The following is a 26,553-nucleotide window of genomic DNA, read 5'->3' on the forward strand; positions in this document are numbered from 1 at the left end:
GGTTCATCAACGCGAGATAAATGGATTCCGATAACGCCTTGGATTACAAGGCGCACTTTCTACAGGCGGAGGAGCACAACCAGCCTATATCGTTTGAGGAGATCATCCGAGCCTGCCATAATCTGCTCTCTCTATTTCTTTTTCTCTTCACTTCATGCATAAGTTTGTGGTCCCACAACGGCGAAAACCTACGCGGCCAGCAAGACTCTGGTCCGTAAAAAGGGCCTAGAGCCGAAAAGAGAACAAGCACAAGACAAGAATGAGACGAGGCAGCTCGTCAATATATACATGGTGTTTTCGACAGGAGACATCCAAAACACCAGAGTTGAGATATCACAAAACCGCCTGTCATCAAAATGCGTGCTTCACAATGTCCACTCCTCAATAAGGTCTGTAGGACAAGCTTGCATTGCGCCGGCATAGTTGCGAAGCAACTCCTGCTGGGCCCAATCACGTCTTGTAACAAAGCGATAGTTCCTGCCAGGGAACACCTCTTCGGACTCTGGATCAGACTTGGGGCAGAGTAGTGCCTTCTCACGAGGCTCTATACTATCTGTGAAATCGCCGAGCCCGATCATCTGTAGGGATGGAAATCCTTCTGGTCCAAACGCCCATTGAACAAACTCGTCAAAGTCCTGAAAGTCTTCATCCTTATCACTATCACTCTTATCGTCCTCTGAGTCTGTCGCTCTCTTTGGCTTTTCAACTGCCTTTAGGCGGTCAATCACCAAAAGAGGATCTCTCCGGATAAGCAAGACCTTAAGACATCTGTTTTTTGTGACTGGAGCCAAGACCGGAAGCTATAGCATTAGCTTGCATGTCAGCTTGTAATGTTACTAGTGTTAAGGGAACTTGTTGGATGGGACGTACCAAGTATTCAAAATCATAGCTGACCCCAAGGAATTCTAGGTCGAGGTCTCTAAGGGGATTCCATTCGGCGTTCGTTTTGTGACTATGGGGCTTCCCAAATGAAACGTCGGCGTCGTGTATATAGAATGGAGTAGAGTCTTCGAGGGTACTGACGGTTGGGTCTACATAGTAGACAAACGCTTTGAGTGTATACCGATGCCGTAACAGTGACTGCCATAGTTCTAGTGCTCCATCTTGATCTCTCAGAGCAACGTAAAGGTTCTCAAGTGGTTCGCATCTATTGATGAACCTCGTAATGTCTTCATTTTCGGAACTCTCGGTATCATATTCAGTCCAGGCCTGTATCTCTACCGTATGTAGGCAAAATGGAGTTTCCGAGGCATTGAGCCGATCAAGGAAATTTGGCCACTCCTCGCCACAAAGCCTGATTGTTAAAGTGTAGGGTTGCGGGATTCAAATCCGCTACTATGTCGACTCCTTCATATTCGAAATTAAACCCCGTCAAGGATAGATGCTGTAGGTTCTGGAACTGAAATCTTTTGCCGCCGGGGCCGGGACTAGGTTTTATAATCTCCTGTGAAATAGTCGCATCATCATCGTTAGGGTTATGGAATAAATACTCCCACCGTTTGAGCCCAAGCTCAAGGTAAACCAGCTGGTGCGAAACGAGTTCTAAGCAGCCTCGAAGTCTCTTAAGGTCCTCTTCACCAACAGGCGGCCTAGCCCCCAAATTATCCCACGCCAGTTTTTTAAGCTTTGTGAATAACTGGGGATTATAACTGTGACATTTACATGAACCATCAGCGCGTATAAAAAGTGTCTCTAGCGGATTTTGTTTCGTAGGCAGGTAACCCTCTTCGCCTAGGATTTCAGGAGGGATGCAGTCCTTACGATCCCATCTAATACGTCGTATGTTAGCATCGAGCCATATCATCAAGCCATATCATCGATCAGTGGTGGCTCACCTAAAGCTCCTTAGTGTCCGCTCCTTGCATCTAATTAGAATAGACAGGATTCTATGTCTGAATTCAATAAAATCAGTAACGGCGTAAAATTTAGCCTTGCCTTCCGTGTCAATCCATCTTTTCTTGTCCTCCAGCTCCGCGCTGGTGAGATTTTCATCATCAGCAGTAACCCCATCATCTGGACCTCCAGAATCGTTGTCTGAGCTTGGGTCATCGTCATCGGTGCGCATTTTCCACTTCGAGTGGTGGCACCTTTCTACCCTCTCGCTCGTATTATGCGTGTCAAACCATTCCTCATTCCCTTCGCACCCAACCTGGATGTCTTTGGTATACTGAAGCACACCAGCTCTCTGATGCGCTCTTACTATCCCGTTTGCTTTCTCGGCTGTTGTAATAAGGATAGACTCGTATAGGAATGGGATTGCAAGTCTATTAAGCCGCCTTGACACTTCAGACAAACATTTAAGATCAAGGCGGTCTTCGATCTTAGAGAAAATGAACAAGGCAAGTTCGGCGGGGAGTTCTTCTAACATCTTAACTCGATGAGTAACCAAAATACGGAGGGTTGGGAGGGTTTGAGGATGCAAAGAATTGATGTTGAAGTAAGAAAAAACGCTGGCTGCATGGCTCGGCAGGTACCCGGCCACCTCCGAAGGCCAACGTTGAACTGAGACTGATAGTGCACTCCAGATTTCTAAATTCTTCCATTTATTCCATTATTCATGAGGTCTGTATGTATTCAATTACGAGGATAGGGTATGTGAGTAAGAGGTGCGGAGACTTTGTCCCTCAAAGGGAGATAAAGAGGACAGGTAAACGAAGAAAGACAATAATCGCAACAGTTTACAGTGAGAAAGAGGTAATTGAGAATGTGATGGGAATAAGACAGGGTGAAGAATAAAACGCAACACATAAATTTTATATAAAAGCAACAACTTTCAAAAGAAGCGACTTGAAATGGAGGGAAAACACTAAAAGGTAAAAGTCTTTGAATAGTTCTGGTTATGGGTCTAATCGAGTACACCAAGGCCGTTTGAAAGCACGAGATTGGAGAGCGGACGTTCGCCTGCATTCATTTAATGAAGGATATTTTCCGGACAGGCGCAGAGAATGGCTGGGCTCGCACTCTTCTCTTCTCTCTTATTTCTGGTTGATCTTTTTTTGGCAAGCTGGCACAGGATGGGAGAAAGGGAAAGGCATCGAGCCGAAGAAATGTAGAATTAAATGATAATGAACATCGTTCTGCCTTAATAGGCTATTGCTCACTGACATGAAGCCCCTTTTCTATCTCGCGAAAGGGGAACAAGTCAAACTCAGCCAATGCCAATGCAAGTTAATAGGGGGGAAAAGAAGGCGTGAGTATTCCAATGGGGCAACGCACGGAATGGGTCGGGATTCGGGCACTCCAGAGACTTTGATGTAAGTGATTAGGGCGAAAGCAGAAAAAAAGAAGTATTTAACAAACCGAGCGCAAAAACAGACAGGGGAATGTTGTATGGTAATGGCATTTTTAGGGTATTTGGGAGGTGAATGGGGGTTTTGGCCGGTAAGAAGAAACGCCTTCCCGTCGATACTCTCGCATATAAGGAGAGGAACGAAACTAGAGGTTGGCTGCTAAAAAAGGAGGTGGGAAACACATGTCATAATATATCTTCGTGCCTCAGCGCTACCGAACCAGTGTCGCGCTGGTAGAGTAAAATAAACGGTTACTGAAATTATGGCGATGCCCATCCTCCTGCGACCTTGACCCAGTCAGCTAGACAACTGCCATGTTTGCCTTCCACGTCCACAATATCGGTGTCACAACGACATCTACAGCCGACACCATTCTCCTTGGGCGGGTCAGGGGAATCCCAGTATTCGTCCTCTTCTTGGCGTAGTTTCGGATCTAGAGTGGTTCGTTCTAGATATGGATCTCGTACGCGCTGTCTGGCAGGGGCGTTGGCGGGGCAATGCTGAATTGTAGTATGTCGGTACCCGAAGTCTCTGAAGTAGTGGACGTCGGAGGGAGATAGGAGTGCTCCAGCAGCGAGAGAATGAATGGGAGCGTCTCCCCACTAGACACGAAATTCCATGTTAGCGAGTGTAAAATATATATTTACAAAGAGAAGAGATGGACTTACTCTTTCGTTCCAGAACCCACCGCTCCTGTCCATCATTTGGAAGAAATCTTCGTATGCTTTGCTACGGAAGAAATCCAGGCGGGCGATTTCGAAATTACTCCAGAAATGGCACATGTTGTATGTCTCTCCTTCCATTGCCTCTGGGTCTACATCCTTGAGACCTGCGGCACCGGGCTGGGTCTGTAGAATCTCATCCGGGAGGACGTTGGCTTCTTCTGCCGGCTTTTCCTCTTCCACGGGGTCCTCGAGGAACATCTCCCATAGGCCCTGGGAGGTAATGTTGTTGGTTCGTTTGTAGGCAGATGCATAGCGAAATATGTTGGGGACAGTTTCTTTGAGTTCCTTGACAGCAATTGTGAAGCCATACGTCTTGTTATACTTTGCCATCTCCAGGAAAGGGTCACTAGTTTATAAGGTTAGCCGTGAACTGTACATGTCGGAGGGGAATTGAGGAAGACGAACTAGGTGATGTCGCAGAAATATTTGATTTCCGGTTCCAGGCGCCAGTACCACTCGTATTTCTGTAGTAGCTCGTGCTTGTAGAAGAAGCTGGTCGTAGGTCAGTAAGCATTGAGCAAGCGGCCGATGTAGAATATAGAATACGAACCCGGAGTAGAATCTGCACATGTGGTGATAACTCTCCATTCCTCCGTACATGATAGCCGCATCTCCCTGTTTGCGGATGCCTTCCTTGGCTACCTCATGGTCGGTCCAGTCGGGGTATCCCCACATTGTAGCGTCAATCTTGCCAAACTCGACGTCGGCACTGGTGTAGTTGGCGATGGTATCCTTGAAATTGTCATCAAAGTCTCCGTCGTTCAAGAAGACATAAGGGTAATTGTAGTATCGGTTGAAGTGGCGCTCAATTGACTTCATAGACTGGAGTACTCCCTCCAGCTCTTTATTCCTAGCCAGGACGACAAACGCGGCGTTTGCTCGCGGCTTACTGTTATCGATTTCTCTGCAGCCGACCTCGAAGACTTTATCGTATTTCTCGCTAATTTTCCTATTGATCCAGAGCCATCAGCATTTCCGGTCACGCCAAATTGGGGGTGGAAAGACAACAAACCTTATAGAAGGAGGAGTGCCGGTGGGAAGCAACATTCCACCAGGCGAAGAAGGGTGAGTAACGAAGAGGAGAACAATAAGGATTATTACAATGCATGGAAATAGTAAAACAAGGCCCAGTGGGATCGAAATGGAAGAGTTCCTCCGTAGTCGTATGCGGCGTTTAAAAAAAGCAAACCTCGATATTATCGTGCCCTTTTCGTTCAAATTGTCTTCCAACGGTGAGGACGAGAGTATATTGGGCACTCCCTTTGTGAGTCTCTTCATGATCCCCATGATTGCGGTGGTTGGATGTGTTTCAAGCTCAGGGTTTGGGAGCGGTTTGCGCGCGGTGTATCGATCAGGAAGTCAATCAAGCAGTCGAGCAGGCAGTCTCAGACCGGACAGAAGTTGTCAGCACAGCAGACTCGAGGCGTGAGCTGCCGGAGGAGACTTCTGGCGGAGGACAAGGGATCAAACGAGCGACGGGTCAAGAGAGACCGGCAGGGTTGGCTGAATGGCCGCAGACGACGAGCAGAGCCAGGAGGGCGACCGGGGACGAACGACGCTCAGACTGGAGACGGAAGACGAGGCGAGCAACGCAGAGCCATCGAGCGAGGCGGGAAGAGCAGACCGGGAGAGAGACGATGTCGCTTGTCTCCTATGCGTGGGCTCGTTCTATTCTTCTTTGATGTTGGATGGACGAAAGAATCCGCGAGCAACGCCAGCAAAAAGGAAACATGCCAAGCCTGCCTCGACGGAGGAAAAGGGAGAAAGGAGAGAGTAGGAGATGGTTGATATTGATATTGGCAACGCCAATGCCAGGCTGTCTTTTATTCGTCTATACGCTTGTCTGTTTGGCTTCTGTCTATAGGCTTGTCTGGCTGTTTGGCTATGCTGTCTTGTATCCTGTCTTCTGTCTGGCTGTCTGATGGTGAATAGGGGAGCCCCTGAACGATTGTACAGCGTATCAGGCTGGTTGGACGTTAATATATTAAATTAATTAAGCATCTCCCGTCGTATCCAGGCCAGTTCCAGGCCAGTTTGTTTACTTAGCGCTCTACATCGACTGGGGGCGACCTGAAACCTCTCCCTCTCCCTTCAAACCCGCTGCCAGCGCCGGCGTTCTCTTCAGATCCTCTCGAGCAGACATAAATATGATCCTCAAGGGCCCTCTGCTGCGCTCGCTTGACCCTGTTGTACGCCAGACGTGGGCCTGTTTCTAGTCGTGGGCGTGGCGTGTATATAAATATTTCTTTTCGACCCCGGATCAAATGTCGCTCAAACTACAACTCCCTGCACCTGGGGATCGAGCACCGGCGGCGATGGATACGATCGCGGGAGACGGGCAGACTGAAAGACCAGGCGTCCGTCGCAGCCAGATACCGGGCCTGGATGCCTTTTCGCCCGTCAACGAGAACGGGAGCTTCGAGTTTGATCGCGTGCTGAAGCGAGGCAAGGTCCTGCGGCGGTCGAAGAGCAAGCATGTATGTCTGTTCTTGCTATATGTTAAAGGTCAATGGATTACTGACAAAGACAGGCATTCAAGTCGTCGTGGAAGCCGGGATACTTGGTCCTGCGGCCGAACCTGCTCTCGCTATACAAAGACAAGGAGGAGGCCCGTCTGCAGCTCGCCCTCAACCTCTCCGACGTATCCGCCGTTGCACACCTGAAGGCGACGTCCAGGTCGAACAGGCCGAACGTCTTTGGCATCTTCTCGCCCTCGAAGAACTACCGGTTCCAGGCTACGTCGGCGGAGGAGGCGGAGTCGTGGGTTGACCAGCTGCACCGGGAATGCTCGGTCGACTATCCGGACTCGGTGGTCAACTACTACGAGCAGATACACGGCCGGAAGCAAGCCGCAGAGCCAGACGAGAGTGCCTGCGAGATGTCGGATGTCGAAGGTAGAGGAGCTGGCCAGGCGCATTCTCTGCTCACAGCACCCGCACCGGGCCCTCGACTGAAGCGCCGGACGACCCAAGACTACTCGGGAAATGAGATCACATCCTGCTCCGAGTTTTCTGACGCTGCCGGCCAGTCGATGCCTTCATCTTCCTCCCATCCAGTACTCAACCGAATATCCTTCTCCCAATCCACTTATAGCGACCGTCAACATCACCAGCAGCAGCCGCAGCCGCAACCACAGCAACAGCCTCAGCAACACCAACAGGCCATGCTACGCCGTCTGACCAGTGGTCAGAGCGAAAGTCATCCCCAGCCGGACCCCGAGGGCGTCATATTTCAAGGCTATCTACAATGCCTAAAGGGTAGAAAAGGTGTTCGCAAATGGAAAAAATTATGGACTGTTCTGCGGGTTCAGAACCTCTCTTTCTACAAGGACCAGCACGAATATTCGGCTGTTAAGATTATACCAATGGCCGAAGTCATTAATGCCGCCGAGGTCGATCCGCTCTCACGCTCAAAGACCTTTTGCTTCCAGCTCATCACGGAAGACGTCACCTACAGGTTCTGCGCCTACGACGACGAATCGGTCGATAAATGGCTTGGTTCGGTAAAGAGCGTGTTGATGAGGCTGCAAGATTTGTCCTCCCATCCTCCAGCCGGCACCCTGAGCGGTTCTTTGAATGCTCGCTCATAACATGTACTAACCCTCCTTTTCCCCTTCAATATCTCCCTACCTCTAATGTCTATACCCTTCTGCATCGACGTTCCAAGCGACTGGCCGATTGATCATTTCATTACAGCGGATACCCACTGCTCTATACCATACGTTCTGTATAATTTCCTTCCTCTTTGGACTATGAGCTGCGAGGCCCCCGAGCTATGGCCGCCTCTCAAACATTTTCTCCCTTTCATTTGTCTAATGTTCGGTCGACTCTGTCCTGACGATACTTTCGATACTTTCTGGATATTCCCTGTCGAAGCGCTGAGGTGTTTTACTATTAGCCAACTGTTCAAAAGCTTCCAACATCTACGGCGATAGAGGTTTAAATCTCCCAAACGTCGAGCTCACCTGCCATCCATGCACTTACTATATATCTTCTACCGCATACATAGCTCTAATATACTTTACTCCGTACCTCCTACACCACTGTATAGCCTGTTACTCTACCTCCTACACCTGTACAGCTGTCATCTATATAAACCTGCTATGTTGGACTCGAGTACGCCTTGCTTGCTAAGATAGTTATTACTAAGCACATTAAGCTTTTCAGCCTCAACTGTCCTCGTGACCTTGACCACGTGATGTAGGTCTCGTGACTTCGATATCTGCCTGCGCGTTTTTGCGGCTTCAAAAAGCGAAGCTCGAAAGTGAAGACGAGCCGGGCTTCACGCTTCGTTGCGAAGGTATCTTTATAAAATCCATTCCTTATACATACCCGCCATTCGTTGTTTTGTTTGTCTATCCGTTAGCCACCCGCATTCCTTGGCCGTTTTAGCCCTCAAACACGCCGCGTCCAAGGCCCGCAGCCTCCTTGACCATGGGATTCTTCGACCACCTCCAGAAGAAGGGAACAGGTGTGATCCAGGCACAGAAAGCTCAGATCCGAAAAGTAGAGTGCAAACCGACCGTTATCCGGTCCTCGTCAGCTCCCTCGCACAGCGCGAAACCTCCCTCTGCCCGCGCGCATTCTGAATCCTCCGCCAAACGGACCGTTACCTCCCCGCGGAAACCGACCCTATCTGACTCTACCGGACATGTCAAGAAGAAATCCACGTTGCCCAACAGCTCTGACCTGCTCGCCGTTAACACGCCACGCTCGAGATCTGTGTCCCGGAAACGGTCCTCCCCCGCAGTGCAGCAACTCGTTAGCAGCAGTGAGGACAGTGAGAGCGATGAGTCCTTGGATATCCGGCTGACGAAGAGGACAAAAGTGAGCGCAAGCGCGGAGCCGGATTTGGCACGGCGTATACGCTCCGAGGCTGCGTTTTCGGAGGCTGGAGAACGGTCGTTTCCTATGGTTCATGCTGCAGACATAGCGTCGATCGACAAGAAGTCGGGCGGGTTCAAGAATGCGTTCAAAGAGCCTCAGGGATGCTCGTCAATATCGCTCCAGTACCCTACCTACTCGCAGAGAGAGAAGTATCAGCTGGTCATACCTCGTGAAAACGATGGGTTTAAGCCGCTGGAGGACATCGTACAGGTGGTTGAGACTGTATCACACAATTATATTCCCGAGGACCAGATATCGCTCTTCACCGACGAGTCCAGCGGGTTTATCCGTCTTTTACGACGTGCGATCAAGCAGGAATCGGTCGTCGAGTTCAAGGATACGCTTAGGGCATATAACAAGGCGATCGAACGCTTACGGAACGAAGGCGCCATCTCCAAGCATCTCGATGCGACCCATTCGCTGTCTCTGCCGTGGGTAGAGCGAATCTTGACCCAGGTATATAGTCGAACGGTCTCTCTGCGCGTGGAATCACTCAAGAAGTATGAGAACGGGACAGACAACGTTTACGGAGAACTCCTACCCCGCTTTATCTCAGATATTTTTCAAAAGACGCATTTAAAATCCGACCAGGTATTCGTCGACCTGGGCTCTGGGGTGGGCAACGTCGTCCTCCAGGCGGCTCTGGAAGTCGGCTGTGAGAGCTGGGGCTGCGAAATGATGCAGAACGCGTGCGACCTGGCGCGGCTCCAGCAAGCTGAATTTAAAGCCCGCTGCCGTTTATGGGGCCTTTCGTCGGGCAAAGTCCATCTGGTCCAGGGGGACTTCCTGGACAACGAGCGCATCGCCAAGGCTCTACGAAGGGCCGATGTTGTTCTCATCAACAACCAGGCATTCACCCCGGAGACCAATAATAAAATAATCAACCACCTTCTTGACCTGAAGGAGGGCTGCCAAATAGTCTCGCTCAAGTCCTTTGTTCCAGCAGGACATAAAATGCAAGCCCGGAATCTCAACTCACCGATCAACTTGCTTTCAGTTGAGAAGCACAATTACTGGTCTGACTCCGTTAGCTGGACCAACGCTGGAGGTACATATTTCATTGCCAATAAGGATAGCTCGAGATTACGAGCGTTTACTGATACCCTTTTATAATACAACTCGGCCTGGCATCGAGTGGTTACACTATTTTTCACATTCTCTTTTTTGGAAGCATGACCTAGACTGTTATTATTACGTTTACATGTTACATGTTTTGGAATGTCGTTGATGACTATAGATGGGGGCTGTCGCTATCGCTAGATGTTTTGGTTCCTTGGTTCCGTCGGGTTCATTCCCTTCTTTCTTGGTGGTACGTTAGTCAATCGTTATAATCATGTCAAGGTATGGTATATCTTTTTTTTTCTGTCCCTCGTGTTATTCCACTCTCTTTTGGAAGTACTCATTGGGCTGGTGTCGTGGAGACTTATACCCGGATGGCATGAATAGTTGGGGCTTGATAGTGGGGAAGTGATATTGTCAGTCGACATTATCGCTCCCCTGACAAGTCACTTCGTGTAATTATCAGGTGCAAGAAATTGAAAACCAATGTATATTTATATTCTTAATGGTGGCAGATTCTATAATCATAAAGGTGAAGTTGTAGGCTGATTGGGAAGCATAGCATTCCTCAAGAATGCCGTCAACCCTACGATAACCCATTCTAGTTATGTTGGACGATAAATAAATCACACTCATCCATCATAAGTCTTGCAAGTATCAAAGGCCAGGTTGCGAAAACTTCGATGCCTTGTTCATAGCTTCAGCTTCCTGGCCCATCCTCGCCATCCATCTATCAACCAGCTGTTGATTCTCTTCCTCAAACCTCTTGGATCGCTCCTCGGCCATGTTGAACTGTAAATTGACCGAAACAAGCTCATCTTGGACATCCTAAAAAGCACCTAACGTTAGCTCAACTATGCCCACTCTACGGAGGAGGCATATAGATAAGATGAGATCTGAACTAACATCAAGTAGCTTAGCCTTCCCTCTCAATTCCTCGTCTCTATCCTTCAAGCGGATCTGTAACTGTGTTCTTTCCACGGCTAGATCTGCCGCCCGTTGCGTTTCTGCATTCACTTTCCTCGTGAGCCTCTCTAGCCTTGACATGGCTTGTTCTAACTTGTTTGAAAGCTCCTCTCGTGATTTTTGCGCAGCAGCCAAATCTTGGTTTGCAGCGAGCAAGGGGTCTAGCCCCGGCGACGGATGACTCTCATCTGGTCCAAGTGGCTTCTTGTTCTCAGGAGAGACAGGGGACTTGGACTTCGATACACCCTTGGTACATCGGATGGCTTCAACTCGCTCCTTTTCTAACTTGCCAGACCGATCGGCTAGGCGTGTATCTATATAATGATTTAGTTGCGTAGTTCACAGACCACGGGGTATTGTAGAAGAATAGGTATTGAAAAATACATACAAGCATCAAAGACCGAGATATTTGCCTTCTCACTCTGATCCCTGATATGCAGGGCCGTGGAATATTCCTCCCGCCAGCTTGACATGTTTATATGGGGGTAGGAAGAAACCTTATGTTAGCAGGCTCTTGTGATGAAAGTGACTAGCTTGAGAGCCCAGCAACACTACAAGAGCAAACCTATTTCTTTCTTAGGGACATGGCTATAGAGATGTTTTATATTCACAGCAGGGAGCAAGCGTCCTCCCCATGACGTTCTTTGTAAGGCAGAAGTCGATCAGATAAGAAGGCTTGGCATGATTTAGCCACTTCCATTCAACTCGGATAACCATCTTCTTCCAACACACTCCTTGCAATCAATAGGGAGAAGTGGTTTATCTGAGGAATAGCGCACTGAAATGTTTAGTTGAGGTCAACTAAACTGCTCCGTCGGGGTCTCTACTGCATACTTTTATTTTACATCTATACCCATCCATTTTGGAGTTATGTTTCATACATGAATCCCCTAACTTGACAGTTTACTTAACGGAGCTATGTGAAAGGGATACAAGATGAAGAGAGTTGGCCTGTATCAAGCTCGCATACCACATATCTACAACGCTACCTCGCCTATCGTATCTACAGAAGAGACCGAAGATCTCATTATCCAAGATGGTCTGACCTGATTTTGCATGAGACTAAATTACGTGGTCCTCCAGACTCCTTGAGACAGGCCTTGAGTTGAGGGAGGGCCTTGGGCTCTGGATACGACGTCCCATAATCGCAGGGTATACGACGCCCTATATGTGAAGTCGACTGGGCTGGGAGGTTCAGGCAGGCCGCTCTTTGGACACGATTACACCCTAGACAGCTATAGACAGGGGAGAAGCTCACCCGGTAAATGACATAGCTAGATAGATTAACATGACCACCCATATTAATATACCAACGTCTTCTTCTTATCCTTTTAATATATCAACCTGTTAACTGTTAACGTGGTGAAGGCCGGACATCATGTGACGCTACAGGAGAAATAGCGTAGGTCTTGGCGTCCTTGGTCCTAAATGTATGATGTTATGCGCTTCCCGAGCTCCCAAACGTCCATCTGATCTCCCTCGAAGCCGTCCATCTCGGGATATCTCAAGTCTCTCCCAGCTGTTAGACGCCACGAAACATTGCCAGCTCGCACACCAGCAGACCAGACCTACCTTTCTGCACCACCGTTCTGCGTGTGGTTGCTCACTCTCCCCCCAGCGCTGCTCTCCCACTCCTTGCCTCCTAGATTAGACCTCAAGACAACCTGAGCTTGCTTCTGCTGCAATACAGTCCGCCTCACAGCCATGGCGTCCCGCAAGAAGGTTCTATTGAAGGTAGGTGTCAAGCCATAGATGAATATATTCACCCCACCTGGAAAAGAGAACCCTTACTGACGCCTCTCTTCCTGCTACAGGTCATCATCCTCGGCGATAGTGGCGTTGGAAAGACAAGCTTGATGAACCAATATGTTAGTGCTGCTTTCACTGTGTCTAAAGATAGACCATGTCGTGAAGTCTCTATGGTCCTAACACCTTTCTTTGATGACTAGGTCAACAAAAAATACAGTGCTAGCTACAAAGCTACCATTGGAGCGGATTACCTTACCAAGGAAGTTATGGTAGACGGACGACTGGTTACGATGCAGGTACATATGACCTCTTAGACCTACAAACATTTCCCTGTCTGATGATAAATACTAAACGGTCACTTTGAATGGTGGTAGATATGGGATACCGCGGGGCAGGAGAGATTCCAATCTTTGGGAGTCGCCTTCTACCGAGGTGCGGATTGCTGCGTTCTGGTATATGATGTCAACAACTCGAAGAGTTTCGAAACTCTGGACAGCTGGAGAGATGAATTCCTCATTCAGGCCAACTTGCGAGACCCCGAAAGCTTCCCATTCGTAAGTCTATGCGCCTTTATGCTAATTCAGAAAGGAAAACAGGTTACTAAACAAAGTAATAGGTTGTGCTAGGGAACAAGATCGATGTCGAGGAAAGCAAAAGAATGATCTCCTCGAAACGAGCCTCCACATACTGCCAGTCGAAAGGAAACATTCCATACTTCGAGACCAGTGCCAAAGAAGCTATCAACGTAGAACAAGCGTTTGAAGGTTTGTTTATACCTGCCCTTGCTCATGATATACCATGAGATGTCTGCTCACCAGTGATTGAACTATAGTTATCGCCAAGAGCGCACTTATGCAAGAAGAGTCAGAAGAGTTCAATGGCGACTTCGAGGATGTCATCAATGTTCAGCATGACAGTGATCGAGATGCGTGCGCCTGTTAATACAACTTCTACAGGTCTTTCCTATAGAGCTTTCCTTCTTGTCTATCTGTCATGGGGTCCCTTTCGGCGTTTTGTTCCTTTTGTTTAGTATTACTTTTTGCCTTCTAGTAGGATATAGGATATTGGCCCTCACATACAGTCTGCTTGCATCTACTCCTCTTTTGACCAGTTGTGGTTTTATCCGCTCACCTTTACCTCTAATTGTTGCACCGTCTGGAATACTTATGCTATACACTGGCAGCTCCTAATACGTATATAGCATATTAACGTTCTTTATATATCTCCTCTTGCATCCAGTCTGGTACTGCTCATAATTGGTGCTTCCTCGGCGGTTGACTATAATATACCCGACTTATGCCAGAAGCAGATCGACTGTAATATTTCCTTCGTAGTAAATGCATTCAGCAAGAAGACTATGCATTTCAACAGGATTGATGGCCCAGACTGAAATACTTTACCAATTTAGCGCCATGTCCACAGGTTTCTGGCTAGTAAGTCTTAAAAATTGGGCGTTACACCGAGTTTACATCGCTAGCCATGGCCTATCGGCAAAAATAGTAGTAGAGCGAACCCTCTGGATAGTATCCTTAGGTACTCCCTACTTAGTACTCCGTACTCTGCTGAGCAAAATCATTGTGACGACTCGGTTGATCCCAAGGTGATGCACCAACAATGGAAGATAGTCACACCTCCCACGATGGCGACCAGGGTGTCGCTAGAACCCTGGACGACTCCAACGTCAATCGACGACCACCAACAGCAACCACACCACTCCTGGACGGGGATCGTAGTCCGATGGCCCCAGCCAGCACCGGTAGGCGGAGCAGGCGGACTCTAGGGCTTGCTCTCCTTCTGGTCGTCGTTCTGCTTTGGACGTCGTCGAATTTCCTTGCCAGCGTAGGTCTCCAGCTCGAGGAGCTTTGGGTTAAACCGCATATTGGCTACCAATAACAATATGATAGCTGAATGGCGACGGGTTACTGATCTCTTACGTTCAAATAATAGACCATCTTTGCCGATAATACCTATTCTAAACCGTTCCTCGTAACCTATCTGAATAGCGCTTTCTTCACCTTCACACTTATCCCGTTTGTTGGGACCCGGCTTTACAGGATCTGGAAGACAGGGAAACTCAAGGATATCAGATCTCTCAGATCTCTTATTAGGGAATTCGACAACTATACCACTGGTGACGAGTCGAGGCCTATTTTGAACTCCGATCAAGACGAGGAAACCCATGACCAACTGCCACAAGAGCCAGCAGACGCAGACATACAGGAACAACATGTAACGGTTGCTACAACTGCTACCAGTGATAAGCTGGGAGTCATAGCCACGGCTAAACTGAGCTTGGAGTTTTGTATAATATGGGTAAGCAACGCTTCTCTGCCTTTTCTCAGTCTGGATAACTATTTGTTAGGAGCTTGCTAACCACTACTTCAGTTCGTGGTAAGATATATACCCCCTGGCTGCAGTGCATTACCACTCGGTGAATATCTATCTAACGGCGTATGAAAAGGCAAACTATTTTGCCATGGCCTGCCTACAGCACACAAGTGTTGCCAGCACTACGATTTTGACATCTACCAGCGGTATTTTAAAGTCTTCCCTGTCAAAAACGTATATCATCTACTAACGTACATCAGGAGTATGGACACTTATCTTTGGATCGTTTATCGGAGTCGAGAAATTCACTCCCCATAAATGCGTTGGAGTGATCACGTCAATTCTCGGCATATATCTGATATCTAGAATTGATATCTCGGGCTCGACTGATGCAAAGACGGCTTCTTTCCCTAAAAAACCGGCTGCTGAGATTATTCTTGGTAACTTCATGGCCGGGTTCAGCGCGGTATTATACGGAGTTTATACGACTATGATGAAGAAACGGGTCGGAGACGAGTCGCGGGTCGACATGCTGCTTTTCTTTGGCCTCGTTGGGGTACTCAACTCCATCATACTCTTTCCAGGGTTCATCATTTTGCATTTTACCGGAAACGAGCCCTTCAACCTCCCGCCGACCACTCGAGTTTTCCTGATTGTTTTGGTAAGTATATAATCCTAACCAGGAAGTATGATGATTGAACTATATTGACTTGTATTTATAGGTCAATGCAATTATATCTTTCATATCAGATCTATGTTGGGCCTACTCACTTTTACTCACAAGCCCACTGATCGTAACTATCGGCCTAAGTCTCAACATTCCGTTGTCCTTGCTTGGACAAATCATAGTCCAGGGCAAGTATGCGACCTTGTTGTACTGGCTTGCCGCTACTCTTGTATTCTGTTCGTTCTTGATTGTGAACTATGAAACCCCGAGCTAAGGAGTAGGGGCCACGTTCTATGGCGGCTAGGGTGCTATTCTCGGTATATTATATGCTTCTTGTTACTTATAACTATCTCGATGCATTCAAGTTCAGCGGGTCTACTCACTAGATTTTGGTACATGCTTAGCATAGTGATACATACTTGTAGTATCTACGGAATAATTGCAGGACATCAAGAATGAAGAAGCTCATGGCGAGTCTATTCCTATCTATGCAAAATCTATCACTTGCTCTTTTTCTTCGCCAACCTCTTTTCAGCTCTGATGTCCTTCTTCATTCGAGCATCGACAATCTTATATCGTCCCTTCACTCCACGAGGACGACCGGAAATACCCTTGTTTCCGCCTCTAGCCACCACAAGCTTCACGTTTTGCTTTGGTTTCTTCTTCGTGGCCTTACTTATCATCTTGGCGATAGATTGTGCTTTATCCCTTTCACTGATACCTTCGTCCTCAGCTAGCAGGGATGATTTCTTGCGCAGCTTCTCCAGCCTTTGGGCTTGCTTGAACTTCTTTCTACCCTTGGCTTCGCGGACCTTCTTGATGGGTCGGGCATTGATGGCGCGTAGCTTCTCACGAATTGCAGCAGCAGCTGCGGCAGTTGTAGGCCGTTGTATCTTTGAGTGTTCGTTCTCATCATCAAGGAACCATTCTGGGAGACCGTCCACATCGCGGAACGAGTATCTATGAAAGCCGTCATCGACGAAGTCGTCAGCGGTTTTTTCACCTTTGGCCATTTGATGGGCTAAAGCCATAGCTTCAGCTGTTATTATATCGACATCTGTTGGGCTTAGGTTAGTATTTTATATAGAAAGCGTTTAACAAGACGTGGTATCTGGGGAACGTACCAAGTTGACCATTTTTCTTCCATGGATCGTCCTGCTGCTGATCGTCTCCATCGTCAAAGTTCTCTGACTTGCCCATTTTGACCTCCTCATAGCTATTCTCGCTATTTACAGACGGGGACGGCGATGCGGCGACCCGCCCTCTAGCAGTGTCTCTCTTAGCGGAATCTGATTTCTTGCTGAGCACGCCGTTCACCTTTGCTGTACTTGGTTCATCGTCCGCCTCCTCGTCTTCAACGGCTCCTAGGTCACGGAATATGTCTTGGTCGAAAAACATTGCAGCCTTATTAGAGAGACCGTTGACATGATCTCCGGTAGGTGCCGTAGGAAACGATTGAGGAGAGTCATTGTCAGATTCTTCACCTTCCTTTTCATCAGAAAAGCCTTCCCATTCTTCCGTTTCATAGGCCTTTCGCGACTTCTTGGCTCGTAATTTGGCGTCCCGACTTTCGCGTGCCTCCTGATATTGTGTATAGAGTGAGTCGAGTTGACGCTCTAACCGATCGCCATCTTCGTCTGAATCTTCGTCACCTGAATCATCTTCTTCCTCACTGCTACTCTCTATAGCAGCGGCCATACTGCTGGCAGATACCGTCCGTGCAGCCGGCAGCTTTTCGGCCGTTTGTAGCTTAAACATCGCTCCTTCACCAAGCGGGCCCGCTTGCTCCATTCCAATTTCCGTTGGCGTTGTCATGTTCATTTGCAACCTTATGATATCCTTGCGTTTTCGTTCATTCTCTTTTCGGCGCTCACGCTTATTTTTTGAGCTCTCGCGCTCATGCAAACGCTTCAGGTCTTCCTGGAGAGCCAACTCCTCGTCCATAGGCTCAACTTCGGCAACCTCCTCAGTCTCCTCCTCCTTATTTGACCCCTTTTTCACCGCAAGCCCGAACTTCTCACGTACCCTGATTCGCCATCGGAGCAATTGTCTGAAATCCTTCTTACCCAAAACCTTGAGATCTTCACAGCACATACGTACTTCCTCTGTTGTTTCGGGTAGTCGTTGGAGAGTTGCAAGTGCGATGTCGCCGCCGGGTGATTGTTCAAAAGAAAGCTTGTTATATGAGCCTAAAATTGAAATCGGGTCGGTGGTATTTATGAACTCGGTGGCCGGCAATTCCTTGTGTTGAGTCCAGTCGTTCTCCTCGTACCCATCTCTCTTTCTCTTTTTCTTTTCAGGATTGAAAACTTTGGCCTCATTATTAGGGTTTGGGTCCTGTAGCTCCGCGAAGACATGCCTAGCGTCCAGGAATTTGGGATCAATATGTTTGGGAGCCTTAAACCCAAGACAGACAACGAAAATTTCGGCAGAAACATTTCGGGAAGATGGAGGCTTGGTGGCTTCGACAGTCGTGAAGAGCTGTTTAAAAACCCAGAGAAGGGGATTGTAATCTTTTGACCTGAAAACCTTTGTAACGAATGTACCTCCAGGGATAAGGAATTCCGTTGCTAGCTTTAGCGATTGCAAAACCAGCTCCGCCTGAGAGAAAGCATCTTGGACCCAAGCGGTACCAACGTTTGGCGCACCGTCGTGGAGTACTGTATCGGCTTTCCAGGTCTTGAAGTGTTGGCGGATGGTGGCTCTACATTTGTCTGTGGTGATATCGCTTTGGAAAGTGATGACCTTAGGGATTGCCTTGATCGGAGAGAGATCAACACCGACTATAAGACTCTGCGATGGCATGCATTCGGCAGCAACTTGGCACCATGACTGTATCAAAGAAGAGTGTCGCGTGTTAGTAAACGAGCTCGAGCTTATCGACTGACGATGAAACAGGGTTGGGATTGGCTTACACCTGGCGCTGCGCAGAGATCCAGAAGGACCTTACTCTTCTCCAGAAAGCCATATTTCTTGTTCAGCTGAATCAATTTGAAAGCAGCTCGCGCACGGTATCCCTTCTCCTTCGCCAATCGATACCACTTATCTAAACGACCTTTTCCGTGCTATAATTCAATTAGTACCGCACTTTTTTCAAGAGCAGACAAAAACAGCAGTTAGTGCTTACTTTCTTCTGGATCGCCATGATGCTGGTCCTTGAGCCCGCGGCGTGGTCCGTCCCTTCGTCTTCGTCCTGTCTTCGTCCTGTCTTCGTCTCTTGTGTAAAAAATGTCAAAGTCAAGTCTGCAGCAACTTTTCTGCCGCCCCTCACCGCCCCTACTTTTCTTATCAGATTATTACATAAGCAACGATGACATCACGTTACTCGAGCTTCCTGACCAGGTGAGGCTCATGCGCAGAGAAGGGAACCATCGTCATCCAGACAGCAAAAGGGACATCTAAACCACTCCCATACTCGCCCTAGAGCTCTGTTTTGCCAGAATAATATGATATACGCGCCTCCGACTCGCCCGATTCCGTGGTGATGCCCTATTCTCGGCCTCGATGGCTCCCGTGGCACGTGCAAAGCACTTAACGGCAGACGATCAGAGAGGCAGCAACCCACCACAGCCATCGGGCAACGCTGCCACCACCAACGCAGGCTCGGTTACGGAGATACATGAAGATGGAATGGTGAGGAAGCCCACTGTTTATCATCTTGCCCTATACTGACTGCGTGTTTATCAGAGCTGGTATCTCAGATCCTGGCCAACGAAGTCGAAGGCAGCCGCCGTTACCGAGGTCGCCCGTGAGAGCATATCAGCAGCGAGCTCAGGGACCTCACAACGTTCACGATCATCCTCGTCATTGCGAAGTGCTGCAAGGTCCTCAAGGCCTCCTTCGATTCAACTTACAAAAAGGGGGGGAGTCTCTACCAGGTCGCTCCCGGCGGAAGTTGCCACGACTCGGGTAAATATCGCTTCAACAGGGATTTCCCCAATGCCAAAGGTCTCGGATAATATTGTTAGGAATGTGCACAGTGATTTGAAAGCGTCTAGCAGTTCGAAAAAGTTGGATACGGAATTCAAGAAGGACGAAGAATCTCAAGAGGTGGACACGGGCACGGGCGAGCAAAAACAAGAGGCCTCGAACGCATCTACGGAAGGGACGGTTGATCCAGAGCAAAAAGAACAGCAAGATCAAGTTGCTCGCTCGGTAGGGTGGCTAGAGTGGCTCTCAATGACGAAGATAACGAGCGATACAAGCCAGGAAGCGGCCAAATCCACGCCAGCAAAGGAGGATCCTCTACCTACTTCTCCGCCAGCTGAACCAGCCCCGCCAAAGATTGAATCTGAGAATAGAGAGGCTTCCGCTAGTGATGAAACCCACAAAACTGGTCCTAGCCTGACACCTAAGGAGAACCAGACTCCCCAGGCAAGGTCCTGGCTGCAGTTGTGGGGCGGGCCTAATACAGTCTCACAAGCAACACGTCCCCAAGAACCAACTTCAGGCCCTCAAGATATGAAAGACAACACAGCTCCACCACGATCTAATGGATTAGAAGAAAATACCAACTCTTCACAGCTTGAGGATACGGTACCTACCAGTCAACCGACTGAACACAAAACCCATGAGCGAGCAGGATCCGTATCTGCATGGCTATTCTGGCCAAGAACACAACTGGAGGTCGATTCTACTGCCAAAAAAGAGGAACAGTCCACGGAAAATGATGTACTACCCGACAGAAACTCAGGAGAGCAACCAAAAGCACCGACCATGGCCGCAGACTCACAGGGCGTCTCCACTCCAAAGAATGGGCGTGTCAAGGCTTCAACAGCCGCGTCTCAACCCACTGCCTCGACTGAGACTTCTACACCAAGTGTCCCAAAAGAGCCACCACTTCAGCCAGCAAATGTTCCCGCACCTTCTCCCCCAAAGAAGGGAGAACATGCGCCACCGAACCAGGTTCTTCCATCCTTCCAAACGAGTTTCCCACTCGAGAGCAGGCCTGGTATTATCGAGCAGCTCAGCCGCCTACTTTATAAAAAAGGATCGGAGCCAAAGCATGTCTTAAGAAGTCAAACCACTCCGCAGATAAAAAAGGCTATCGCCATTGGAGTGCATGGGTATTTCCCCACGCCTTTAATTCGGACTGTTATAGGGCAACCGACAGGGACTTCTGTTAAGTTCGCCACAATGGCAGCCAGAGCAATTGAAGAATGGGCAGATGAAAATAATTCACCGTGTCACATTGAAAAAATTGCACTTGAGGGCGAAGGTCGTATCTCTGAACGTGTTGACTTGCTTTGGAAGCTGCTCCTCAATTGGATCGAGCATATTAGAGAGGCTGATTTTGTATTGATCTCTTGCCACAGCCAGGGAGTCCCTGTTGCAACAATGCTGGTCTCGAAATTAATAGCCTTTGGCTGTGTTAGCTCTGCACGGATCGGCATATGCGCCATGGCGGGCATTAATTTGGGGCCGTTTGGTGATTATAGGTCTCGCTGGATTAGTGGGTCGGCGGGAGAATTATTTGACTTTGCAGACGCGGAAAGCAAGGTCTCACAGGATTATAGAACAGCTCTGAAAGCTGTTCTCGAGTTCGGAGTCAAGGTTACTTATGTTGGGAGTATAGACGATCAACTCGTATCAATGGAGGTAAGGATTAAATCTACAGGCTGGGTGGTATGACATTCACTAACAATTCCTAGTCGTCTACGTTTTCAACTATTTCTCATCCTCATGTTTACCGCGCAGTATTCGTTGATGGAAGGGTTCATGCGCCTAGCTTGTAAGTGAACGTTCCCGGCGGACGTGAGACATGCATGCACATCATACTCATTATGTCGATTGTACAGTCTGTCGCATTTAGTTGGCTTCACCATGAAGCTGCGTAACCTAGGGGTCTCAGACCACGGCCTCATTCGAGAACTTAGCTCTCCTCTTGCCGGAAGTTTATATACTGGAGAAGGGCATTCCCGCCTTTACGACGACAAAAATGTTTACAAGTACGACTTTCCTTTTGTCTACGAAAATCAGGGATTCCTTGCATATACTAACTAAAACTATTTTTAGGTTAGCCATAAGGTTCGCCCTAGAAACAACACAGATCAACAGTGCAGCCATCCAGTTTCACAAAACATCTGCCCCAACAGCATCGACCACAACATCGAATCCGTATATCCTTCCATTTGCAATGCGTGGCGTCCTTGAGGAAGAGTATGTTCGCCAACATCTATCAGACGAAACAACAGAGCTATTAAGACAGTTCGAAGACTGGAAACCATCTACAAAAATACTAAAAGATGTTAAATTTCGTTTAGAAGGAATAAGGTCTAAGTTATGATAATATTTCGTCACCTCATTTCATGTCATACCCATTGCGTTTGAGCGGTTTGTATTTATTTGGTACATAGACGGAGGCGATTCATCAATTGATTTACGCAAGGGTGTTATAATTGCATACATACTTCAATATAGGACGGTATTTTCAGACCAGAGATTGATTTATCATTCGTCGTAGGCTATGTATTTGCGTTAAAAGGTTGCGGAAATCGTATTGTTGCACATGTGGAGTACTGCTGGTATTGGTTTCAGAAACAAAACAAATTCTATGGCATGATCGATTTCTGCATCGTTGGTCTGGAACGAGTTGACAGAGTTAGGGTCCGGAGCCCAAATAAAACAATCCTTGATCATCCGTAATGCGTAGGAGTGGCGGTATAATTTGTTCGTAAATGCGGTAAACGATCGTTAGGGTAAAATCTTAAAAAATATATGGAATTGTGTTACTCTTGGGGAAATGCAGTGAGGAAGGCAACCTCAATTTCATCTACACCAAAAGAATTAATTAGCCTAAAGCATTCCCATACCAGGGACAAATATTTTACCTCTCATTCCATCTAGAGCCTCGAATGCAATTGAGTAATTCCGTACAGCACCGATGACACATTCCAACCCATGCTGTAGTTCTTCACTAAGTTGGTCTGGGTCACTCAGTGGGCTTTCAACATTTTCTGGGTTGATTGCACGGGACTTATAATAAAGCATGAGCATTGCATAACTACTTTGCATTGCACAGCACGCGAACGACGGCATTGTTCGGGGAACAATGGCGGTATACTCTAAAGAAGCGTATTCCTTGTCGTAAGTTGGACGCGGATAAGGTAAGCTGTCGAACATTTGAGCAATGGTAAGAGCAGCGTCTAAGCATATACTGGTTGACGTATAATTCGAGAACGGAAATGAGTTTTCCGGTATCCAGTGGGATCCAGAACAGTCGGATATGGGCGAGCTGGAAGATATAGGGCTTTCGAGCTGGGTGGGTGGAGCGGCTCCTGGAAGTTGGTTGAAGGAACTGCTACAGCAGAGAACTGGTCTCATCGTATCCTGGTATTCTGGGATGTTTGACGTGCTCTCCATACTCGGACTGCCTATGCTTGCGCAAGATAGATCGCAGTGCTTCTTGATGAAGATCGGTATGTCAAGAAAAGCTCGGAATCGGTGTGTTTTGATTCGTGCACTGTAGATGAAAAAAGATGTCAGAAAACAACCAACTCGTAATTAATCCCTGTTTGCTCATCGTACCTGCACAGTTTAATCCGGGAAATGCATCTAATGCTTTGAGCCGTGACACCTTCGATATCATGAGGTGAAGTAGCGGGTTCTTGAAGTTGTGCGTCTGCTTGGGCCAATATAGACGAAGTCCAAGCAGTGAGCTTTTCCATCCTCTCGAAAATGATAGCCAGGTTTGCTCTCGCCCTTAGTGCTTGATTAAGATCAATAATATACTGCGTGGCGGCGACCAGCGCCTGCTGTGCTTGAATTAAAATAGACCATGCCTACAGGAACACGAGATGAGTTAGCTAAGGTCGTCAGGAAAAGCATCTGGGATAGCACGTACCCTAGAATCAGATGCAAATCGTGGATATGGTGTAGTAAATCGAGGGTCATGTGTCAGTATTGTTGCTGGCTATAGGGGACATGCCGTTAGCCTGCGTGCCTTTGCTCCCAAGTTTGAGAATGGCAAAGTTGTACTCACCATCGTTCCTACAATTGCACCTTGACAAACGCAATAAAACTATAGACCAGTTAGTCTATCGTCAAGGAAATGGATGTTAGGGACCTTCTCATACAGTCATCCACCAAGCCCTTCTCCTCGCCTCAGCAAACGCGCTCTCGTCATGGCTAATGGCATGGAGCGAAAGGTTCATCGCCATAATATAAGCCTGGCCAGCTCTATGTCGCATTTTAATCAAGTTCCCCCTTTGAGTATACTCGTATATACTTAAAATAAGCAACGCCAGTATACCCTCCAGGTCTATTGGAGTGAGCGGATGAACTGGCAACCGAGCGGGAATCGTTGAATTATGCGCCAGGGCTTCCGATGGACTGGTACCGGACTCATGGAGATCTGATTCCGCTTCGATGCTTGCAACAGCTTCTCGGGCAAAAGTGTGGGCATAAGACCTTCGAAGGAGTACGGATTCGGGCGCAAACGAGTTGGGATCCCGCGGATGAGGTATCAGGGCTAATATTGCTGAGATGGCCAAAGTAACTGGGGACTTGGGCCGGTAAGGAAGCAATGGGTCTGTAGATGCTGTAGCTGGGGCCTTGGTTGGCGCATTTAGGGGGCGGTCAACCGTGATTGGCGTATGTGGCGGAGGGAATATTGGGAAGTAGTAGTGAATATAAATATAATAAGCGTTTAATCTGCATTCTCCATGGTTAGATGTGGTAAACACTGGAGAGAAATGGTTGAGACACTTTTCCTGCGGCAAAGAGAGTAAAATGGATAGGAACACTCACATATCTTGTTCGTTTCCGTACAGCCTTACCCTCGGCGGCTCTGAAGCTGGAACCTGGGCTTGATTAGCTGGCGGGTGGGCCGAGGGCTGCTGCTGCGTATTCGGAGGTACAAAGAGGCCCTCGAACATTGACTGGACGTCGACCGGGAAGTCGAGATGCCTTAATCCGGCACCAGGAACGGCGAGGTCGTCCACCTGGGTGAAGATTTCTAATGTCCGGGTCGATCAACATCTTTCTACCAAACATACCAGCTAGAACTGGATGCAAAATGAAAGAGAAAGAGAAATAGCTGAATGCTAACCTTCGTCTATTCGGGGAATCGGATGGACGGTAGCCCACAGCCTGTTCTGCATGTTCTCGCCTATAGACGAAGGGGGGTCAACCCTCTTCTTCCGAGGGCCCCCTCGCTTGCTCGGCAGATAGGAGCATTCTTTGCCCTTGAGAGCGCACTAAAGGTGACAACGTAAAACGTAATTGGTATCGAGTTCTTCATGTTTTTCGCTGCTAGGCAGCAAGAAGGAAGTAGATCAAGAGCAAGAAGAGTACCAATCAGGGCTGATTGATGTCTTTGCACGTACGCAGGAGCATGGATCCTTTCCATCGCATCGAATTCTAGATGCTCGACTGTAGTATAAGCTGGTTAGCAAGATTCATTATACACAGATTTGAAGCCGAAGACTCGGGCGTGCCAACTATAGGACTTAGGAGATGCCGGAGATAGAAACGTGGAAGATGGGCCGAAAGTGGGTAAGAGAATAAAAGGAACTAACATACCAAGAGAGACAGGCGACTTTGACCGGCGGCTTTGCGAACTTCTTCCGAGCCACTTTGGAGATCGATGGTTTATCAAGGCCGGAGTGACGCCTCTCATCCTCCATGGCGTCGTTGGATAACATCTAAAAATGGTGAAGAGGGAGCAGGTCGGGGAACAAGAAGGAAAAAATGTCCCTTTGAGGCCCCAAGGAGAACTTAAAAAGTCGCACTAGATGGTTTCCTTTTCCCTGCTGCTCCGGATATCTTTCCAGGGAGAAATGTGATATATGGAGCGAGGCTGGAGGCTAGTTAACTGCCGTGGATTTGCTGTATCTCCACCACCATCTACGGCTGGAAAGGATGGGAGAGCCAGCTCCGTGCAGAGGGTCTACTTAGATAGCTCCCCTTGTAGATGCTCCAGAGATACACCCCTGGAGGCAGAGGCGATGTCTCGCTAGGAGATAGATGGTTGGGCCGGTCGAACGGGTCGGATGGAAACTGGGGGAGGGAGTCCTGTCAGAGACAGGGCGAGCGAGCGAAGTATGAAACAGATATACTGCTCAGGCAGAGACAGTGATGATGCCGAGCAATAACCGTACAAGCGAGTTGGAGTTCGAAGATTGAGATTGAAGATTGAGATTGAGATCGGACGGCAAAGCGATGTTCGAATCTGTGACTTCAGGGGATCTTTGCTCTTTGTAATATCCTATTATATTCGCCCAATTTACAAAAAACGGGCATCCTTGTTAGAAGAAACACTCTTCTTCTTTTTCTTATTTTTGCATTCTCTCTCTTTTGTTTTTTTTAAAACCTCCCTCCATGTTCCTTTTTCTCCTGGTTTATGGTTTCGTTCTGTCCCACCTATCTGACTGGCTTTTTTTCCCTTCGCTCGATCTTAGAGAGATCGCAAAAAAGTCGTGCCACTTTTTAAATACACGATACGAATAGGAATCTGGGATGAAGCTGCAGCTGAGCGAAATAGAACCCAAATAAGCTTCGAGAACCTGCGACATTTACAATTTTACAAGGATGCGATGTCTTCGCTAGCAGCTAATTTATGCTGGAGGCCATGCTGGGTGCGGTGGCAGCTGCTGGACGAGCCACTGATATCCCCCGTAGATAGCCTAGAGACCGCCCGCAAAAGAAAGCAGCTGGAGAGCTAATCCCCGTACTCGACCCCCGCAGGCAAAGCATAGGGTTGACTTCATTGCTGACTTCTTCATGCTTGACGATTGACGATTGTGATTGACGATTGATGATGACTGCTCATTGATCATTGCTGATGATTGACTGCTCGTTGATCAATGATCATGATCATGATCAATGCTGGACTGACGCTCTGATCGTGGCTGGTAGTCGATCAAGTGGCTCTGCATCCAGCT

The 26,553-nt window shown here is 48.1% G+C and overlaps 9 protein-coding genes across 9 annotated transcripts; 4 read left to right on the forward strand and 5 right to left on the reverse strand.

Annotated features, from left to right (window-relative positions):
- Positions 1 to 365: 365 nt before the first annotated feature.
- On the reverse strand, positions 366 to 2,368 carry GIQ15_02798 (uncharacterized protein; the record flags this gene model as incomplete). The annotated part of the gene is made up of 4 exons (XM_033550215.1): positions 366 to 800; positions 871 to 1,294; positions 1,368 to 1,769; positions 1,836 to 2,368. 4 exons carry the CDS (start codon positions 2,366 to 2,368, stop codon positions 366 to 368), a joined length of 1,794 nt encoding a protein of 597 aa, XP_033407376.1.
- A 1,182-nt stretch (positions 2,369 to 3,550) lies between these two features.
- GIQ15_02799 (glycolipid 2-alpha-mannosyltransferase) lies at positions 3,551 to 5,062 on the reverse strand (the record flags this gene model as incomplete). The annotated part of the gene is made up of 5 exons (XM_033550216.1): positions 3,551 to 3,892; positions 3,959 to 4,361; positions 4,421 to 4,507; positions 4,566 to 4,964; positions 5,028 to 5,062. The coding sequence occupies 5 exons, from the start codon at positions 5,060 to 5,062 to the stop codon at positions 3,551 to 3,553; spliced, it is 1,266 nt and encodes a 421-aa protein (XP_033407377.1).
- Positions 5,063 to 6,279: 1,217 nt separating this feature from the next.
- On the forward strand, positions 6,280 to 7,604 carry GIQ15_02800 (PH domain-containing protein; the record flags this gene model as incomplete). The annotated part of the gene is made up of 2 exons (XM_033550217.1): positions 6,280 to 6,492; positions 6,546 to 7,604. The coding sequence occupies 2 exons, from the start codon at positions 6,280 to 6,282 to the stop codon at positions 7,602 to 7,604; spliced, it is 1,272 nt and encodes a 423-aa protein (XP_033407378.1).
- Positions 7,605 to 8,448: 844 nt separating this feature from the next.
- On the forward strand, positions 8,449 to 10,014 carry GIQ15_02801 (uncharacterized protein; the record flags this gene model as incomplete). The annotated part of the gene is made up of 1 exon (XM_033550218.1): positions 8,449 to 10,014. The coding sequence occupies one exon, from the start codon at positions 8,449 to 8,451 to the stop codon at positions 10,012 to 10,014; it is 1,566 nt and encodes a 521-aa protein (XP_033407379.1).
- A 603-nt stretch (positions 10,015 to 10,617) lies between these two features.
- GIQ15_02802 (Atg16p) lies at positions 10,618 to 11,399 on the reverse strand (the record flags this gene model as incomplete). The annotated part of the gene is made up of 3 exons (XM_033550219.1): positions 10,618 to 10,788; positions 10,867 to 11,240; positions 11,315 to 11,399. 3 exons carry the CDS (start codon positions 11,397 to 11,399, stop codon positions 10,618 to 10,620), a joined length of 630 nt encoding a protein of 209 aa, XP_033407380.1.
- Positions 11,400 to 12,630: 1,231 nt separating this feature from the next.
- GIQ15_02803 (GTP-binding protein ypt7) lies at positions 12,631 to 13,617 on the forward strand (the record flags this gene model as incomplete). The annotated part of the gene is made up of 6 exons (XM_033550220.1): positions 12,631 to 12,660; positions 12,741 to 12,794; positions 12,876 to 12,971; positions 13,050 to 13,229; positions 13,292 to 13,439; positions 13,508 to 13,617. 6 exons carry the CDS (start codon positions 12,631 to 12,633, stop codon positions 13,615 to 13,617), a joined length of 618 nt encoding a protein of 205 aa, XP_033407381.1.
- A 2,553-nt stretch (positions 13,618 to 16,170) lies between these two features.
- On the reverse strand, positions 16,171 to 18,815 carry GIQ15_02804 (AdoMet-dependent rRNA methyltransferase spb1; the record flags this gene model as incomplete). Its single annotated transcript, XM_033550221.1, has 4 exons — positions 16,171 to 16,727; positions 16,795 to 18,502; positions 18,586 to 18,735; positions 18,798 to 18,815. 4 exons carry the CDS (start codon positions 18,813 to 18,815, stop codon positions 16,171 to 16,173), a joined length of 2,433 nt encoding a protein of 810 aa, XP_033407382.1.
- Positions 18,816 to 19,609: 794 nt separating this feature from the next.
- GIQ15_02805 (Alpha/Beta hydrolase fold) lies at positions 19,610 to 21,949 on the forward strand (the record flags this gene model as incomplete). Its single annotated transcript, XM_033550222.1, has 5 exons — positions 19,610 to 21,268; positions 21,322 to 21,401; positions 21,469 to 21,618; positions 21,686 to 21,829; positions 21,934 to 21,949. 5 exons carry the CDS (start codon positions 19,610 to 19,612, stop codon positions 21,947 to 21,949), a joined length of 2,049 nt encoding a protein of 682 aa, XP_033407383.1.
- A 449-nt stretch (positions 21,950 to 22,398) lies between these two features.
- GIQ15_02806 (uncharacterized protein) lies at positions 22,399 to 25,314 on the reverse strand (the record flags this gene model as incomplete). The annotated part of the gene is made up of 10 exons (XM_033550223.1): positions 22,399 to 22,442; positions 22,501 to 23,132; positions 23,198 to 23,451; positions 23,514 to 23,582; positions 23,652 to 23,690; positions 23,746 to 24,381; positions 24,448 to 24,626; positions 24,720 to 24,867; positions 24,997 to 25,042; positions 25,193 to 25,314. The coding sequence occupies 10 exons, from the start codon at positions 25,312 to 25,314 to the stop codon at positions 22,399 to 22,401; spliced, it is 2,169 nt and encodes a 722-aa protein (XP_033407384.1).
- Between the last annotated feature and the right edge of the window lie 1,239 nt (positions 25,315 to 26,553).

Source organism: Arthroderma uncinatum, assembly GCF_011692745.1.
Source record: "Arthroderma uncinatum strain CBS 119779 chromosome Unknown scaffold2, whole genome shotgun sequence".
NCBI classification, from domain to species: Eukaryota; Fungi; Ascomycota; class Eurotiomycetes; order Onygenales; family Arthrodermataceae; genus Arthroderma; species Arthroderma uncinatum.